This window comes from Zalophus californianus, chromosome X (assembly GCF_009762305.2).
Source record: "Zalophus californianus isolate mZalCal1 chromosome X, mZalCal1.pri.v2, whole genome shotgun sequence".
NCBI lineage: Eukaryota > Metazoa > Chordata > Mammalia > Carnivora > Otariidae > Zalophus > Zalophus californianus.
In genome coordinates this window covers 109,504,603-109,524,401 of record NC_045612.1, presented here as the reverse complement: position 1 = coordinate 109,524,401, position 19,799 = coordinate 109,504,603, and the positions used below count along the sequence as shown (strand labels likewise).

General features: G+C 41.1%; 1 protein-coding gene across 1 annotated transcript in view; it reads right to left on the bottom strand.

The window, feature by feature from the left end:
- Positions 1–19,778, bottom strand: part of APOO (apolipoprotein O) — a 60,849-nt gene extending 41,071 nt beyond the window's left edge. The window contains exon 1 of the mRNA XM_027609671.2: positions 19,475–19,778. Within this exon, the coding sequence (XP_027465472.2) occupies positions 19,475–19,483 (9 nt within the window). The 5' untranslated portion in view covers positions 19,484–19,778. The remainder of the gene's footprint in view (positions 1–19,474) is intronic.
- Between the last annotated feature and the right edge of the window lie 21 nt (positions 19,779–19,799).

The following is a 19,799-nucleotide window of genomic DNA, read 5'->3' as shown; positions in this document are numbered from 1 at the left end:
GATGGACTTCGCAGATACATTTAGAACATTCCATCCCAAAGCAAAAGAATATATATTCTTCTCTAGTGCACATGGAACATTCTCCAGAACAGATCACATCTTGGGTCACAAATCAGGTCTCAACTGGTACCAAAAGATTGGGATTATTCCCTGCCTATTTTAGAACCACAATGCTTTGAAACTTGAACTCAATCACAAGAGGAAAGTTGGAAAGAACTCAATTACATGGAGGCTAAAGAGCATCCTACTAAAGAATGAATGGGTCAACCAGGAAATTAAAGAAGAATTAAAAAAAATTCATGGAAACAAATGAAAATGAAAACACAACTGTTCAAAATCTTTGGGATGCAGCAAAGGCGGTTCTAAGAGGGAAGTATAAAGTACTACAAGCCTTTCTCAAGAAATAAGAAAGGTCTCAAATGCACAACCTAACCCTACACCTAAAGGAGCTGGCGAAAGAACAGCAAATAAAGCCTAAACCCAGCAGGAGAAGAGAAATAATGAAGATTAGAGCAGAAATCAATGATAAATAGAAATCAAAAGAACAGCAGAACAGATCAATGAAAGAAACTAGGAGCTGGTTCTTCAAAAGAATTAATAAAATTGATAAACCCCTGACCAGACTTATCAAAAAGAAAAGAGAAAGGACCCAAATAAATAAAATCATGAATGAAAGAGGAGAGATCACAACCAACACCAACGAAATACAATTATAAGAACATACTATGAGGGGCGCCTGGGTGGCTCAGTTGTTAAGCTTCTGCCTTCGGCTCAGGTCATGATCCCAGCTTCCTGGGATCAAGCCCCGCATTGGGCTCCCTGCTTGGCGGGAGGCCTGCTTCTCCCTCTTCCACTCTGCCTGCTTGTGTTCCCTCTCTCACTGTCCCTCTCTCTGTCAAATAAATAAATAAAATCTTTAAAAAAAAAAAAAAAGAACATACTATGAGCAACTATATGCCAAAAAATTAGACAATCTGGAAGAAACGGATGCATTCCTAGAGACGTATAAACTACCAAAACTGAACGAGGAAGAAAGAGAAAACCTGAACAGATTATATGTTAAAAAAAAAAAAAGAAGACAGTAGGAAGGGAAAAATGAAGGGGGGAAATCGGAGGGGGAGACGAACCATGAGAGACTATGGACTCTGAGAAACAAACTGAGGGTTTTAGAGGGGAGGGGGGTAGGGGGATGGGTTAGCCCAGTGACGGGTATTAAGGAGGATATGTACTACATGGAGCACTGGGTGTTATACGCAAACAGTGAATCATGGAACACTACATCAGAAACTAATGATGTAATGTATGGTGACTACCATTACATAATAAAATAAAATTAATAAAAAAAAAAGAAAACCTGAACAGACCCATAACCAGCAAGGAAATTGAAACAGTAATCAAAAATCTCCCAAACAAGAGCCCAGGGCCAGATGGCTCCCCACGGGAATTCTACCAAACATTGAAAGAAGAAGTAATACCTATTCTTCTGAAGCTGTTCCAAAAAATAGAAGTTGAAGGAAAACTTCCAAACTCTTTTTATTAGGCCAGCCTTACCTTGATCCCAGAACCAGATAAAGACCCCACCAAAAAGGACAATTACAGACCAATATCCCTGATGAACATGGATACAAAAATTCTCACCAAAATACTAGCCAATAGGATCCAACAGTACATTAAAAGGATTATTCACCACGACCAAGTGGAATTTATCCCTGGGCTGCAAGTTGGTTCAACATCTGCAAATCAATCAATGCGATACACTACATTAATAAAAGAAAGGACAAGAACCATATGATTCTTTCAGTAGTTGCAGAAAAAGCTTTTGACAAAGTACAGCATCGTTTCTTGATTAAAACTCTTCACAGTGTAGGGACAGAGGGAACATATCTCAATATCATAAAAGCCATCTATGAAAAACCCACAGCGAATATCATTCTCAATGGGGAAAAACCAAGAGCTTTTCCCCTAAGGTCAGGAACATGGCAGGGATGTCCACTATCACCACTGCTCTTCAACATAGTACTAGAAGTCCTAGCCTCAGCAATCAGACAAAAAGAAATAAAAGGCATCAGAATCAGCAAAGAAGTCAAACTCTTAGGGATGCCTGGGTGGCTCAACTGGTTAAGCATCTGCCTTCAGCTCGGGTCATGATCCGGGGGTCCTGGGATCGAGCCCCACATCAGATCCCTGCTCAGCGGGGAGTCTGCTTCTCCCTCTCCCTCTACTGCTGCCCCTGCTTGTGCTCTCCCTCTCAATCTGACAAATAAATTTTTAAAAAAAGGTGTTTTTTTTTAAAAGAAGTCAAACTCTTACTCTTTGCAGATGATATGATACTTTATGTGGAAAACCCAAAAGACTATACCCCAAAATTGCTAGAACTCATACAGGAATTCAGTAAAGTGGCAGGATATAAAATCAATGCACAGATCAGTGGCATTTCTATACACCAACAACGAGACAGAATTAAGAGAAATTAAGGAGTCGATCCCATTTACAATTGCACCCCAAACCACAAGATACCTAGGAATAAATCTAACCAAAGAGCCAAAGGATCTGTACTCAGAAAACTATAGAATACTCATGAAAGAAACTGCGGAAGACACAAAGAAATGGAAAAATGTTCCATGCCCATGGATTGGAAGAACAAATATTGTGAAAATGTCCATGCTACCTAGAGCAATCTACACATTTAATGCAATCCCTATCAAAATACCATCCACTTTTTTCAAAGAAATGGAACAAATAATCCTAAAATTTGTATGGAACCAGAAAAGACCCCGAATAGCCAGAGGAATGTTGAAAAAGAAAACCAAAGCTGGCGGCATCACAATTCCGGACTTCAAGCTCTATTACAAAGCTGTAATCATCAAGACAGTATGGTACTGTCACAAAAAAACAGACACACAGATCAATGGAACAGAATAGAGAACTCAGAAATGGACCCTCAACTCTATGGTCAACTAATCTTGGACAAAGCACGAAAGAATGTCCAATGAAAAGAGACAGTCTCTTCAACAAATGGTGGGGGGAAAATTGGACAGCCACGTGCAGAAGAATGAAACTGGACCACTTTCTTACACCATACACAAAAATAAACTCAAAATGGACGAAAGACCTAACTGTGAGACAGGAATCCATCAAAATCCTTGAGGAGAACACAGGCAGCAACCTCTTCGACCTTAGCTGCAGCAACTTCTTGCTCGACACATTTCCAAAGGCAAGGGAAACAAAGGCAAAAATGAACTATTGGGTCTTCATCAAGATAAAAAGCTTTTGCACAGCAAAGGAAACAGTCAACAAAACCAAAAGACAACTGAAAGAATAGAAGATATCTGCAAATGACATATCAGAAAAAGGGCTTATCCAAAATCTATAACAAACTTATCAAACTCAACACCCAAAGAACAAACAATCTAATCAAGAAATGGGCAGAAGACATGAACAGACATTTCTGCAAAGACATCCAAATGGCCAACAGACACATGAAAAAGTGTTCGACATCACTTGGCATCAGGGAAATACAAATCAAAACCACAATGAGATACCACCTAACACTAGTCAGAATGGCTAAAATTAACAAGTCAGGAAACGACAGATTTTGGCAAGGTTGTGGAGAAAGGGGAACCCTCCTACACTGCTTGTGGGAATGCACGCTGGTGCAGACACCTGGAAAACAGTATGGAGGCTCCTCAAAAAATTGAAAATAGAGCTACCCTACGACCCACCTATTGCACTCTTGGGTACTTACCCCAAAGATACAAATGTAGTGATCTGAAGGGGTACGTGCACCGCAATGTTTAGAGCAGCAATGTCCACAATAGCCAAACTATGGAAATAGCCCAGATCTCCATAGACAGATGAATGGATAAAGATGTGGTATATATATACAATGGAATATTACACAGCCATCAAAAAAGGGAAATCTTGCCATTTGCAACAACATGGATAGAACTAGAGGGTATTATGCTAAGCGAAATGAGTCAATCAGAGAAAGGCAAGTATCATATGATCACACTGATATGTGGAATTTGAGAAACAAGGCAGAGGATCATAGGGGAAGAGAGGAAAAAATGAAATAAGACAAAACCAGAGAGGGAGACAAACCATAAGCGACTCTTAATCTCAGGAAACAAACTGAGGGTTGCTGGAGGGGAGGGAGGTGGGGGTATGGGGTGGCTGGGTGATGGACACTGGGGAGGGTATGTGTTGTGGTGAACGCTGTGTGTTGTCTAAGACTGATGAATCACAGACCTGTACCCCTGAAACAAATAATACATTATATGTTACTAAAAAAATGATAAAGGGGATTAAGAAGTACAAACTTGCAGTTATAAAATAAGTCATGGAAATGAAAAATACAGCATAGCCAATAGTGCCTATAATACTGTATAATGTATGGTGACAGATGGTGACTACACTTATTATAGGGAGCAATAATATATAGAATTGGTGAATCAATATGTTGTACACCTGAAACTAATAAAACATTGTACGTCAACTATACTTCAATAATAATAATAAAACAATTTCAGGCCAAAAAAAAAAAGAATAGTGGATACCCTTCGCAAGTTGGGGAGTGACCAGAACCATGAGGGGTTCCAGAGTACTAGATATGCTAGTATGGTCAGTTAGTAAATATTCACTTGTGATCTGTGTACTTTTCTATATGTGAGATTTCAACACAAAGTTAGAAAAATAGACTCTTGGGGCACCTGGGTAGCTCAGTTGGCTAAGCATCTGCCTTCGGCTCAGGTCATGATCCCAAGGTCCTGGGATTGAGCCCCACATGGAGATACTTGCTCAGTGGGGAGCCTATTTCTCCCTCTCTGCTGCTCCCACTGCTTGTGCTCTCTTGCTCTCTAATAAATAAATTAATTAATTAAAAAAATAGACTCTTACTTGCTTTCTCTACTTCATTCCCTCCTCCCTTCACTACTCAACTTACCTAAAATCATTTTTTTTTAAAGATTTTATTTATTTATTTGACAGAGACACAGCGAGAGAGGGAACACAAGCAGGGGGAGTGGGAGAGGGAGAAGCAGGCTTCCCGCGGAGCAGGGAGCCCGATGCGGGGCTCGATCCCAGGACCCTGGGATCATGACCCGAGCCGAAGGCAGACGCTTAACGACTGAGCCACCCAGGCGCCCCTAAAATCATTCTTCCCAAAGCCACCAATGGCATCCCAGTTACTAAACTCAAATGGTCATCTGGCATCCTGGCTGCCCCCCAAAACTGGTGACCCCTCCACCATCTTCATACTCTCTCTTGCTTCAGTTGCTAAGATTCTACTCCAGCTCCATTGTACATGCTTTGTAGGGCACCCTTTCCCTCTCCTTTCGGGCCTTATCTTCCTCTGCCCATTTCTTGCAAGTTGGTGAGTCGGAGTAGTCCTTAACCCTCTTCCCTTCTCACTCTGGAGCAATTTCATTTGAAATCTAACTCTTTGACTTCCACCCTATGCTACTGATGCCCAAATCAGTATTCCCAACCCCAGCCTCTCCCTAAGCCTCAGGCTTGCACGTGGAACTCCCCATGGACTTCTTCACTAAGCATTTCAATTGCTACCTCATAATGAGTTTCCTTTCTCCAAAACCCTGTTTTTCTCCGTCTCCCTACCTCACTTAATGGCCCTACAAGCCACACAAAGGACAACATCAAAGCAACTCTTTAATGAAAATAGACTTCAAAGACAGTCAGATGTGGCTGCTGCCTCCACCATCTAAACAAGTGGACAAATAATTACACCTCTCGTGATGAGTGCACTAACCGACAAAGGACCGGAGTAACACAGAGAAAAGAATAACACACCACAACTGGAAATTCTGGGAAACAACTGCAGGGAGAAGGCAGAATCAACAATCAAAAGTTTATGCATTTCTTTCTTTTGGCAGCCACCCAACAGACTGATGTTAAGACTTAGTGTCACTAGGACCCCCAGCCTCTGTAAAGATCAGTAACAAAAGAAACCAAAGGTTTGGAACATGAGGGTGATTTCTGAAACACCACAATCTTTTCAGCTATACCCATGAGTAGGGTACGGTGTCTGAACATAGCAAATACAGAGCCATAAACCATGGCTGCTGCTTTAATAATATGGAAACTTTCTCAATCAAGAAGCTCCCTTTTAATATCAAGGTCAGATGGGTTTTGATGATAACATGCTCAAAATTATTTGGTATCAAAAACTGCATAAATAAACGTAATGCCTTAATTATTGCATTTTAGCTATTATATAACTTAGCAGTCATATAATCTGTACATTAAAATGTGCAGCTGTTTCCAAAGTTATTACACAAGACCATTTTTGTATCTATCACTATGGAAAATAAATGCATGTGGGGACATTTTTACAGTAAATGTCATTTAAAATTAGATATTCTCCTATTTATAGGAAATGAGGCATAATTGCATATTTTTCCTCCAAATGTTACACTGGTTCTTTGATCTTCAGTCAACCTTTTCTGCAATAATTTCCATCTGAAAGCATTTTTCATTAAAAACAAAATGTTTTTAATCTGATTCTTTTTGGTTGTTTAAGAGATAAAAATCTGAAATGGAATTTTTAAAGAAAAAAGGTCTGGAGCACCTGGGTGGCTCATTCGGTTAAGTGTCTGCCTTTGGCTCAGGTCATGATCCCAGGGTCCTGGGATTGAGCCCCACGTCAGGCTCCTTGCTCAGCAAGGAACCTGTTTCTCCTCCTCCCTGTGCCCCTCCTCCCACCCTGCTCATGTTCTCTCTCTCAAATAAAATCTTTAAAAAAAATTAAAAAGGTCTATGAAAACTGACAATACTTTTGAGGATATTCTTGTTCCAAAAAAATAAAAAACCCATAAAATGAAAAAATAAAATATGTGAAAGAATTTAGGGGAAAACAATGAACAATTTTGCCCAAACCAGGCTACACTGCTGTCCTTAGTAATGTGTTGTACACTGAATTAAAAATAAAGAGAAGCTAAATGAGTCCATATTCGTGAAATATCCAAAAAATAATTATGTCTTCCTGCCATAATGAGCATTCAGTACCATATCTACATTTTATACAGCAATCCTTTCTCATCTGGAGAGCCACACAACAACCGGTAATCGAGGCTTTCTTTCTCTGAGAAGGGAGTTAGAGGGATACAATGGGAACCTGAAAATTATCTTCACTGTACTGTTTTGACTTTTTAAAAGAACAGTTATTCAGTATTACTTATATACTATTTTTATTTTATTTTAGATTTTATTTATTTATTTGAGAGAGAGAGAGAGAGAGAATGAGAGAGAGAGAGAGAGAGAGAGAGAGAGAGAGCAAGCATGGGGGGTGCGGTCAGAAGAAGAAGCAGATTCCCTGCTGAGCAGGCAGCCTGATGTGGGACTCGATCCCAGGACTCCAGGATCATGACCTGAACTGAAGGCAGTCGCTTAACCAACTGAGCCACCCAGGCGCCCCCATTTATATACTATTTTTTAAAAATAGGTAGATTCTTACCTCATATGCCTTAGGATGGCCACTATCAAAAAACCAGAAAATAGCAAGTGTTAGCAAGGATACAGAGACAGTGGATCCCTTGTGCACTGCTGGTGGGATTGTGAAATGGTGCAACACCTAGGGAAAACACTGTGGAAGTTCCTCAAAAAATTAAACATAGAATTACCATTGGATCCAGCAATTCCATGTCTGGGTATAGATCCCCAAAAAACTGAAAACAGGGTCTTGAGGATACACTCAGGTTCACAGCAGCATTATTCACAATAGCCAATAGGTGAAAGCAACCCTACTCTCAAGGACATTATGCTAAACAAAATAAACCAGTCACAAAAGACAAGTACTCTATGAGTTCATTTACATGAGGCATCTAAAGTAGTCAAATTCATAAAAAGAGAGAGTGAAATGGTGGTTACCAGGGCCTGGAGGAGGAAGAAATGGGGAAAAGTTTAATGGATAGAGAGTGTCAGTTTCCCAAGATAAAAAAGTTCTGGAGGTTATCCTGCATCAATATGAATATATTTAGCACTGCTGAACTGTACACTTAAAAATGGCTAAGATGGTAAATTTTTTGTTATATGTGGGGTTGTTTTTTTTTTTTACCGCAATACAAAAAATGAAACTAAAAAAATGGTTAAGACGGTTAAAAAAAAAAAAAAATGAATGCAGCCAGAGAGGAAAATAAACAGTACGCCTCCTCAAAAAAAGTTTTTTCTCTTCAAAGCAGTAACCTTGATAGATCAAATACGGAGTCAGAATTTATTGCAACTATTTATATAACAAATTAATAAGGGGAATTTACTTTTAATATGTGATCATATAGCTTCCATTTCTAAATGCTTTCAGATCAAATTTTAAGCCTATAAGAAAAGCAGTCTCAGTACATTTGAAATATAAGTGAGAAAAGCAGATTAGAAAATGGCATTGTTTAAAAGGTAGGGCGTTGTTGTAAGTTTTCTGAAAATGTGAAACTGAGGGTATGTGTAAGTATGCCCACAAACAAGTCTAAAAAAATATTAACCGTAGTTGCCTATGAAGGTGGAGGAATTAAGGGTGATTCTTTAGTATCTTCTGTATTTCCTGAAGTTTTTACAACATACATTGAGTCATTTTGTAATATGCAAAGAATGAAAGTGGCTGGCTCCTGAGTATATTCTAAAGAATCTGCCAAAGTATGAAGATCACTCCAAATGAAGAGGGGTAAAAATATTTTGATCTGTGAAGATATTTTTTGAATAAATCTGATCAGTGACACGATGTCTTGGAAGAAATGTATTGACAAGATAATTAAATCTATCCTCTCAAAACGACCATTTGGATGTATAAATTTGGGAACACTTACACTTTCACAACAACGGAAACCACAATCATTTTAGTCTGTTTCATAGTAAATGGATTACAAAGTCAGTATTTTAAGAGTTCAGACCTTAACCTACAAATAGAAACATGGTCTTCCAACTACAACAAATACAGAACTATTTTTTAAGAGTTTATTTATGAGAGAGAGAGAGAGAGCACAAGCAGGGGGAGGGACAGAGGGAGGGGCAAGAGGGCAAGAAAGAAGGCAACTACCCGCTGAGCAGGGAGCCCGATGCAAGGCAGGATCCCAGGATCCCAGGATCCTGCCCTGAGTGGAAGGCAGAAGCTTAACCGAATGAGCCACCCAGGTGCCCCAGTACAGAACTACTTTGTGAGAAACTCAATTCTGTAATTCTGCAGTAGAGTAACTGATATCTCCCAGTTCTTTCTCATCCACCATAAACAAACTGTGATCTAAAGAGATAAGGGGGGGAAATGAGGCTGTCTTCAAGATTAACACTATCTCTGGCCTACATAAAACCAACTTCTATTTTATCTTTGGAGGGCAGAATTCACCACAAAATCAGGTCAGCAAAGCAACTACGTTTCATCTGCAACTGTTTCATATTCTACTCTTTAAAAATAGTTATTGGTTTTTGTTAAATTCACACAAAAAAGTAATAAACTTGTCTGATATACGGGAAGGAAATCTCAAGGCTGACAAGTGAGATTACTGTTCCTTCAGGCACGTTTTGAGTCAGCTGGCTGGGCTGTACTGACGTCACAGACTTAGAACACACATGACGCATAATCTACCTTGTTTCAAATTTATCTTGAACTTCCTCATTCAGGCAGAAATTTACCACTGCTTACCTAAACCCTTATGTATATATTTCTCTCTCTCTCTCTCTCTTTCAGAATGGCACCCCAATATCCATTCAATCTTTTCTGAGTTAAGGGAATACAAGGAGGAAAAAAATCAGAGGGGAACAATTTACTTCAAGAATTGTCTTTCAAATGTTTTCATTTTTTCAAGTAACTAAAAAATCTACATTTTCTAAGAGGAAGAGCTATTTTGTCAAAGCAAAGTCTATCGAAACCCAGGTTTCATTTCCTAATAAACCACTGTGTTACGAAGAACACTGAACTCACTGATGACAACTGCCTTCAACCTCATCTCATTTATTCACAGCTTTTTCTTAAGAAAAAAAAATGGTAACAATTTTTTAGAATAAAAAGTGGCTGTGTAAGGCTCAACTCAGTTGATAATAATCCGGATTCATAATGAAAATCTCTGCAAAAATACAGAAAACAAGAAAAGTCAATATTTGGACTATAAACAGCAACTTCTAACAGTGCTCCCAAATGATTTGACTCCACAAACAGGCTCAGGGTCAATATTTGCCAAGTGAGGTAAGCAATTAACAGAGGATTCAGGAAACTTGTTGGGAGTCCTTGTATCACTTGGTGCTTACTTCTCACTTGCCAGTTTAACCCATGTCATAACACAACACATGAATCAGCACCTCTAATGGGAGAGGAGATTCATTTCAGCAAGCATAAAGAAAAACATTCTATTTTACAAGGAATGACGTCTGTGGGATGGGGGAGAAAAGAAAAAGAAACCTTTACTATTTTCATATATCCTATTTAAAAAGACCAGTCAAACCTCAAGCTCTATTACAAAGCTATAATCATCAAGACAGTATGGTACTGGCACAGAAACAGACACATAGATCAATGGAACAGACCAGAGAACCCAGAAATGGACCCTCAACTCTATGGTCAACTCATCTTCAACAAAGCAGGAAAGAATATCCAATGGAAAAAAGACAATCTCTTCAACAAATGGTGCTGGGAAAATTGGACAGTCACATGCAGAAGAATGAAACTGGACCACTTTCTTACACCATACACAAAAATAAACTCAAAATGGATGAAAGACCTAAATGTGAGATAGGAATCCACCAAAATCCTAGAGGGGAACACAGGCAGCAACCTCTTCGACCTAGGGTGCAGCAACTTCTTTGTAGACACGTCTCTGGAGGCAAGGGAAACAAAAACAAAAATGAACTACTGGGACTTCATCAAGATAAAAAGCTTCTGCACAGCAAAGGAAACAGTCGAAAAACCAAAAAACAACTGACAGAATGGGAGAAGATATTTGTAAATGCCTTATCAGATAAAGAGCTAGTATCTAAAATCTATAAAGAACTTATCAAATTCAACACCCAAAAAATCCAGTCCAGAAACGGGCAGAAGACATGAACAGACATTTCTCCAAAGAAGACATACAAATGGCCAACAGACACGTGAAAAAATGCTCGACATCACTCAGCATCAGGGAAATACAAATCAAAACCACAATGAGATACCACCTCACACCTGTTAGAATGGCTAAAGTGAACAACTCAGGACACAACAGATGTTGGCAAAAATGTGGAGAAAGGGGAACCCTCTTACACTGTTGGTGGGAATGCAAGCTGGTGCAGCCACTCTGGAAAACAGTATGGATGTTCCTCAAAAAGTTAAAAATAGAACTACCCTATGAGCCAGCAATTGCACTACTAGGTATTTATTCAAAGAATACAAACATAGTGATTCAAAGGGGCACATGCACCCCAATGTTTATAGCAGCAATGTCCCCAATAGCCAAACTATGGAAAGAGCCCAGATGTCCATTGACAGATGAATAAAGATGATATGGTGTATATATATACAATGGAATATTACTCAGCCATCAGAAAGAATGAAATTTTGCCATTTGCAATGACGTGGATGGAACTACAGTGTATTATCCTAAGCAAAATAAGTCAGTCAGAGAAAGACAAATACCCTATGATTTCACTCATGTGTGGAATTTAAGAAACAAAACAGAGGAACAAAGGGGAAGGGAAGAAAAAATAAAATAAGATGAAAACAAAGAGGGAGGCAAACCATAAGAGACTCTTAACTCTAGGGAACAAACTGAGGGTTGCTGGAGGGAAGGTGGGTGGGTGGATGGGGTAACTGGGTGATGGGCATTAAGGAGGGCATTTGATGGAATGAGCACTGGGTGTTATATGCAACTGATGAATCCCTAAATTCTACCCCTAAAACTAATAATACAGTATATGTTAACTAAATTGAGTTTAAATTAAAAATTTTTAAATTAAAAAAATAAAAAGATTGGTCAAATGAATGAATAGATATTTCTGAAAAAAGAAACCACTGGATATCCCTCCCAACCAGAGCTACTAACACACGCTTCTGAATCTCTCTCTAGCCACCACGAAGGGCTCCTCATCCTTGCCCAACCAAAGACATCCTTAAGTTGGAGCCAGTGTGGGCTTTGAATAAGACACACGGAGGTGCTTCAAAGAGTCAGAAAAGAAGTAGGAAGACAAAGGGTGACGGTATTTAAAATGCTTTTAAAACAATATTCATTCAAAATACAACTGTACTATCTATAATGCTATTATCATAAAAATACAGCTTAATATTCAAAGTTATAGGCTCTCAGCATACTGAAAACTCTCCAACCCTTGCTCTAAATTCTTGCTTCTACCACGTTTAGTATATAATGAACAGTTTTAAAACCCACTACATTAAGAAATTGGCACTGTTCAACTCTTCTAAAAGAACTGGCATGAGGCCATGCAGAAATTAGGAAAAACTCAAAATGAAAAACAAGTAACTTCCAAATTCTAAGATTTATCTTCAGACTGAGATTTTTTTCCCTTGAAATTATCTACATGAACTTTCATGTTGTATGCACTAACCATAAAATTCCACTTAATCACTACTGGGGAAAATCAACTCTTTCAACTTGCATTTCAAAAATCTTTTGGCACTTTCCTGTCATAAATAAGTCAACTGTCGAGTTTTGGAAACAGATAGCTTCTTTGCTATAGAGATGTCTTATGCATCTAATTACTTGCAGTAATTTTAAATGTACCATACAAACAAATATCAAAGTTCATTTCTTAGCCTCCAGAAACTTCCAGTCTAGCCTAGAAAAGACAGAAGTGTGGAGCACATACATATAGATCCTTTAATCATAAAAGTCTACAAATACGCGTAGGCCTCACAGGGTAATAAATTCATTGATCATAAATATTTAGTCGATTATCTGCTGTTTTCCATTAGTCTCTGCTCCCCATTCTTTTAAGGTACAATTCATCTGCATCTTCCTTCTCCTCTTTCAGTGTTAGCTGCATATAAGAGGCCATTAGCATTTTAGATGGAAGAGTGTTACAGTGTCCTGAGCAGAATTCAGTCCTATATGAGAAGTGAATTTATCCAAGTTTCATCTATTTGTGACAGTCGTAAGTCCAGGGTGCTACCTGAAACTCTAGATCACTTCACGAGACAGATGTGATGCAGAAGGGATAGAAAACAGCTTACATTCATACAGTGCTTAATAGTTTACAGTTCTTTCCACATGTTATTGTATTTGAACCTCCCAACGACCCTGTGCCAAATGGAGGGGCATATTACTGGCCCCGCAGTACCTTGATATGGGGACTCTGAGAAATTAAGAAACCTCATTAAAGTTGCTCAGCCAAAAACCAAAAACTCTATCAACTGAACCTGATCCTGTGCTTTCTGACATCATCCAGTGGGGCTGGGCAGTTTTTCTTCTTTGTGATCTACCACCCAACATCTTTGAAAGGTAAGAAAGGAAAAAAATCCAATTAATCCTGCACACAAAGAGTATGCAAGGTAGTAATGCCTTGTAGCCAAGGACACGGTCACCTCAGGCTCCTGTAAGTGGGGAGCTCTGAGTGCAGGTTTTATCTCTGTCTTTCAGGAAGGAACTGCCAGAGTTTTCAGGAGGCCAAGTTCTCTCCCTCAAGATGTCTGATGATTCCCCATCTCCAACCCACATCTTGCATGAAAACGCCATACTCTTGGGTTACATGTTAACCGATCACCACACGATGATGTCCACAGACACTTCAAGGGGGCCAATCTGTTCAAAATCAAATGATGACCTCCCTTCCCCCAAACCCACCTCAGCCTTCTTCCACTTTCCCATCTCACTGAATACTTCTAACAGCTCCTCGATTTTCCAAGCTAAAAGCCTGGGCAGCATCCTTAAATTCCCCTTTTCTCTCCTCTGCCACAGCCAGTCAACAACCAAACTTTGAAATTAAAAAATACTTTTGGAAAGCCCCAAGACCATGCACCACCATAACACTACATAGCAGCCTCCTCCACGAAGCCCACTAAAAGTAACAGCTCACGTTTATCAAGCCCTTACTTGATACCAAGCACTGTGTGAGGCTTTGGGTCTGAGTTAATTTAAGCCACAAAAAATTTGAGGTTGGTGCTAGTCTTATCCTCGTTTCACAGATGAGGACACAGCTACAGAGAATTTGAGTATCTTGCCCACAGGAACACGGTGAAGCCTAAGGTCTCAACACAGCGCCGAACTCTTCTGTGTCCTTGCATCTGCTTTTCTGCTCTGCTTAGAAGGCTTCCAATTGTGTCCGCCCAGCTTCAGAGGTCAGCACAAGCAATGTTTTCCTCTACAAAGGCTCCTGATGCCCCCTGCTGGAGCTCACTCCTCTAAGTCAGTAGTTCTCCAGGGTGGCTACACACTCTACAAACTAGATGACTACATCCCAATCCTAAAGATTCTGACGGCATTGGCCTGCACGCAGCCTGGGCAGCAGGACTTGCTCCCTAGGTGATTCTATGGTGTAGCCAAAGTTGAGACCCAATGGTCTATACTTCCTGCAACTTTTACATCAGAGCACTTACCACACTGCATTGGAATGGGCCATTTCTGCGCCACTAACCTGAAGTTTTAGTCACCTGGGGGGCAGGGTGGTTCAAAACCAGAGGTTCCTGGACCTCACATAAAAAGGAAATCAGATCCATGGGCAGGGCCCTGGAAAATGTCTCTCGAATAATTCTGGCATGCGGCCAAATCTGGGGACTCTGTCCTGGGTAAGAACTAAGACTTTTTATTTGTACCAGTGAGGGTGTAGCACGGTGCTCAGTCATAGCTGGACTATGATAAACATTTGTGTAATGAATGAAATCTAGTAACATGAATCTGGAGACTGGGTATATATTTTCAACTCCAGCAGCAGCACCTAGAAAAACTTGCTTCCTGGAATAGTGTGCAAATACAGACTGGGCAGCTTTTCCGAATGTGTTTTTTAATCCACCAGTGCCCCCTACTGACCTGAAGATGGATAAATCAAAACAATGGTTCCAGTTTAAATATTTTAATTGTATATGCACATAACTAGTCACACACACAGTACTATTTCCACCAACACCTATACTATCAATTCCTTTCCGCTCCAGTCCTGGTTGACCCAAGCTGACCCAACTCTTAAACCCAGATGAATCCCACCAGTTGCTGGTCCCCACTTCCAGGAGGCAGCCATGATGAACCTCCCGAAGCAGTTCTCAGAAGAGTCTTCAACGCCCCTCACTGACCTTTTTTTCCTTTGTTCAGTGCCTCTTGCAAATCCCACCACATTCATAAAATCAATCTACCTTTAAAAACAGAAGAAACCATTCATCTACCCATCTGCTTCAGTTCTTGCTATTCAAAGTATGATGGGGGACCAGCAGCATCTGTATCATCCAGAAGCTCACTGAAAAAAAAAAATGGACACCAAGAGGCCCCACCCCAGACCTACTGGAGCAGAGCTGCATGTACATTAAAGTTTGAGAAGCATCGGTTCTTAACTTTCTCAACCTAACACCGCCATTCTATGACAAATATTCTAAGTAACTGTTTTGCTATCTTGAAATAAAATTGATCACCCATCTACACATGTAAGACCAAAAAAAAGAGAGACCAGTATACTGATTTGATGGTAACATGTTAGAGAACAAAAGTGAAAGATTTATAAGAATTGTATTTCAGTATATAAATGTTAAAAACAACTAAATTAAAGACATGCAGAACAATCCAAGTTTCCAAAATGTATCCCAAATGGCTGGTACTGTCTGGCTGAGAACCACTGGTCTACCATCACTGCCAACCTTTTCTTTCCAGCTCACAGAAGGAAGGCAACATCTTTCCTCCTTTTTGACGCTGAGGCATTCTCTCCTCTAAAAGCCCCCTCCTACATTCTTCCCTAAGGCCATAAACACTGCCAAATCTTGAATACTGGAACAACCACAAAAACAACTCCACAATCTTGACCCAACATGTCCCTCTAGTTACCATATTCTCTCTCCTTCCCTTGAAGGAGAAAGTCAAATTTATCAACCCCACTATTGTGTCCACTTACTCATGTCTCAATCACCAACCCATATTAATACAGCTTTCATTTCATCAGTAAACCCACATGTATAAAAGTCATGAAAGCTTTCCAAATTGCCCAAATTAACAAACACTTCTCTAAATTCATCTAACTTATCTCTCTGTAATGGACATTGCTGGTCGCACACCCAAACTCCATTCCCCACTGGGTTAAATTCATTTCTTTCCCACATGTTTAAGGTAAACTGACCCCATCCCTAGCTGATCCTGTTTAGTCCAAGCCAATCAGAGCATGGCATTCCCCTGGCACTGGCTATCAGGTCAGGGGCGGACATGTGACCTAAGTTGGTCCAATCAGATTGAAGGAAAAGTGTAATCCAAGCGTGGAAGTTTTGTCCTCTCCCCTGCTCTAGTGAATGAGAAAGCATGTGTTACTATTGCCAGTCATGCTACAACCATAAGGGGAACCAATCTTACCATGGAAAGCCAAGAAATGAGCCCAGGTCCTTGATAACATTGTTGACCCACTGGAGTCCACCCTTCCTCTAGACTTTGTGAGAGAATTCTCCTTAAATATTTAAGTAACTGGGTTTGCCCAGCTGAAAGCATCCTAACATAGCCTGTCCTCCTTGAAACTTTTTTCCCTTGATTTTCTAAACATCACCCTTTTGTACACCTACTTATCAGAAGTTGCTTCTCGAACATCTCTGGCCTCCCCTCTTCCTCTGCTTATTTCTTACATTTTGGTGTCTGCCACGGTTTGTTGTGATCTTTTCTACTCAAACTATATGTTTGAATAATTTAAGCTGAGCTATACTAGCACTCCCCACAAAGGAGTACCACTACTGATGCTCCCCAGCTCATCCACCTGAGGAATTCCTACTTGTCTTTCAAAATTAATGTAAATGTCTCCTCTGTGAAGCCTCCCCTTAAGTTCCCAGGGGTTCTTTGTCCTTTTTTTTTGTGCCACAGACCCTGTGGACCCCTTCTCAAAATAATACTTCCAACTGCATAAAATGCCAACTATACTTCAATAGTTATAAAAACATTTTTAAAACTCAAAATGTGAGGGCGCCTGGGTGGCTCAGTTGGTTAAGCGACTGCCTTCGGCTCAGGTCATGATCCTGGAGTCCTGGGATCAAGTCCCACACCGGGCTCCCTGCTTGGCGGGGAGTCTGCTTCTCCCTCTGACCCTCTTCCCTCTCGTGCTCTCTGGCTCTCATTCTCTCTCTCTCAAATAAATAAATAAAATCTTTAAAAAAAAAACTCAAAATGTGATACAATAATATATACTCATTACCTCATTAAATAAAAGGACCTAACAGTGAGTCTTTTAACTACTGTAATTTTGAAGTAGTGATGATCATAAATGACACTTTGCGATCTGCAAAAATTGTGATATGAAAATATCTGTGACGTCTATTGGTCCTGTGACTTCTATTGATGACAGGTACTGCTAATACTATTGTGATTTATTGCTGTATTAGCTTATTAAATTAATTGCTCCCAATGAACCTCCTCATATCCATGCTCTTGTGTAGTGCACCCATATTGACTCTGGCTTGGCCACGTGACTTGTTTTTGACATCAGCAAATGTGATGCAAGCAGGTTAAGTGTTTGCACAATCGGACTTGCCCTCTTGGAACCCAGTGACCATGTGAGGAAGCCCAAGGAAAGCAAAATGAGGGGCACCAAGCCCCCATACATGACAGTAAGACCACCTTAAAGTCTAGGCACCAGCTGAATTCAGCCACTTGGGGATGCCAGAACTGCCCAGGCAACCCACTGATGATGAGAAATAATAAATTATTGTAGTTTTAAGGCACTAGTTTTCACTGGCTTGTTACCCAACAATAACTAACTGGAACAGTTACCTACACTCATAACTGAAGGAAATGTTAACATTTCGGTTGCAGATTGGTGAAAATAAAGATTTTTTTTTCCATCAGGGTTTAGGGACTCCCCTGAATTCTATCTATAGACCCACTGACGGGCTGAAGACCACAGGGCAAGAACCCCCAGTGTAGAGGGGAACCCCTGAGGCAGAGGAGATCCTGCTCTCCTTTCTACTACCACAGTGCATTGTTGATACCCATATAAACTGATCACAGCATATCCTTTGTGGTACAACCCTAAAACTGAGCTGAGCTCCTAGCACATAATAGGTGTTCAACACAAATTTATCGAATGAATGCAAGTTGCTTATGATCTGTGGTGGTTAAGTAAACCAGCCTGAAAACAAAATAAAAGTAAATACTTAGATGGCCCTTCTATATGCCAAGAGCTCTTCCAAGTGCTTTACACTCACTTATTCTTTATAACAACCCTATGAAGTATATGCTATTCCCCCAAATTCACCGATAGGAAAACAGGCACAAAATGTTAAGTGATGTGCCCAAGGTCACCCAGCTAGAAAGCAGCAATGCCAGGACTGTAAGGCTGAATCCATGTTCTGATTTTATAGCCTGTCCTGACATGCCCAAAGCACACTGCAGAACCACAATAAAACTTTTAAACAAGTAGTACAATTTTGAGATTTCATTAGCACTATTTTATGGGTGCTATGCTTCTTGAAGACTCAATTTTGTAGACTAATTTCTTGTAGCTTGTGATTTCTCATGATAGAAAACATTATTTACTTTTTTAAAAAAAGTAGAATAATGGGCGCCTGGGTGGCTCAGTTGGTTAAGCGACTGCCTTCGGCTCAGGTCATGATCCCGGAGTCCTGGGATCGAGTCCCACATCAGGCTACCGGCTCAGCGGGGAGCCTGCTTCTCCCTCTGACCCTCTCCCCTCTCATGCTGTTTCTCTCTCTCTCTCAAATAAATAAATAAAATCTTTAAAAAAAAAAGTAGAATAATGGTTTCAGGTTAAAATGCAGATTTTCGAAACAAAGCCTTGACTCTGAAAAGCGATTTCTTTCAAAGGACAAAAGTTCGTCAAATGTAAAGAAGGGGATCGACTTGTCTATACTAAATAATGTTCACCTGGGAGGGGAACTAAGTTCCAGCTTCCCACCCTTCCAGCCATTCCCACACCAGCTTCCCCAAATTCTACAGCAGCTTCTCCAAAGGTGACCCTACCCGGTTCACACACCAGGTTCTGAAACCTGACCCTGCCAGGCAACCAAAGCCGAACCCTGCAGTGCCCTAGGCTGGCCTCTCCTTACCCAAGAACCCAATAGGGAACCATCGGGAGGTGGGAGGGGTGAATACTTTGGTGGGTACTTTAACTTTTCAAAGTGTTTTATTCACGAGAGCAAGACCCACAGGGCCCACCCACCCACCCTGGGATCTCACGCCTCCGCCCGGCAACCCCTCCCTCCTAGCGCATCAGTGAATGAACCGCGGAGTCCGGACGCACCGGCCCGGAGGCGGGAAAAGCCTCGGGGCGAACCGGGCCTAGCCCCCGGGAAAGCCCACGAGACCGCGAGCAGGGCTCCGCGAGGCCGGGAGAGGGCGGTGACAGCTGTGACCCGGCTCCACGCTCTCACCTTGAACATGCTGCTGGCAGAGGTGGCTCCGGCGGGGGTCACCCCGGCTTTGGCCCCGCCCACTACAGAGAGGTGGCTACGGCGGCCGGGTAGGGCCCTGATTCCTCTGACCGCAAGCGGGCCGCGGTGCAGATGACTGCCGACCAGCCAATTCGATCCCGCGAAGGACTTGTTCGGAAGCCTGGTCTCGGAGCGGCGTCGCTGAGCGGTAACGCGTCGCTCCTCAGTCAGGGAGCGAACGCAAGCCCCGCCTCCCGGAGGCTCCGCTCCTGCGCCGACCGTTGCTAGGCGGCAGGAAAGCGCCAGCTCAGTGTGGGCGGCCCGC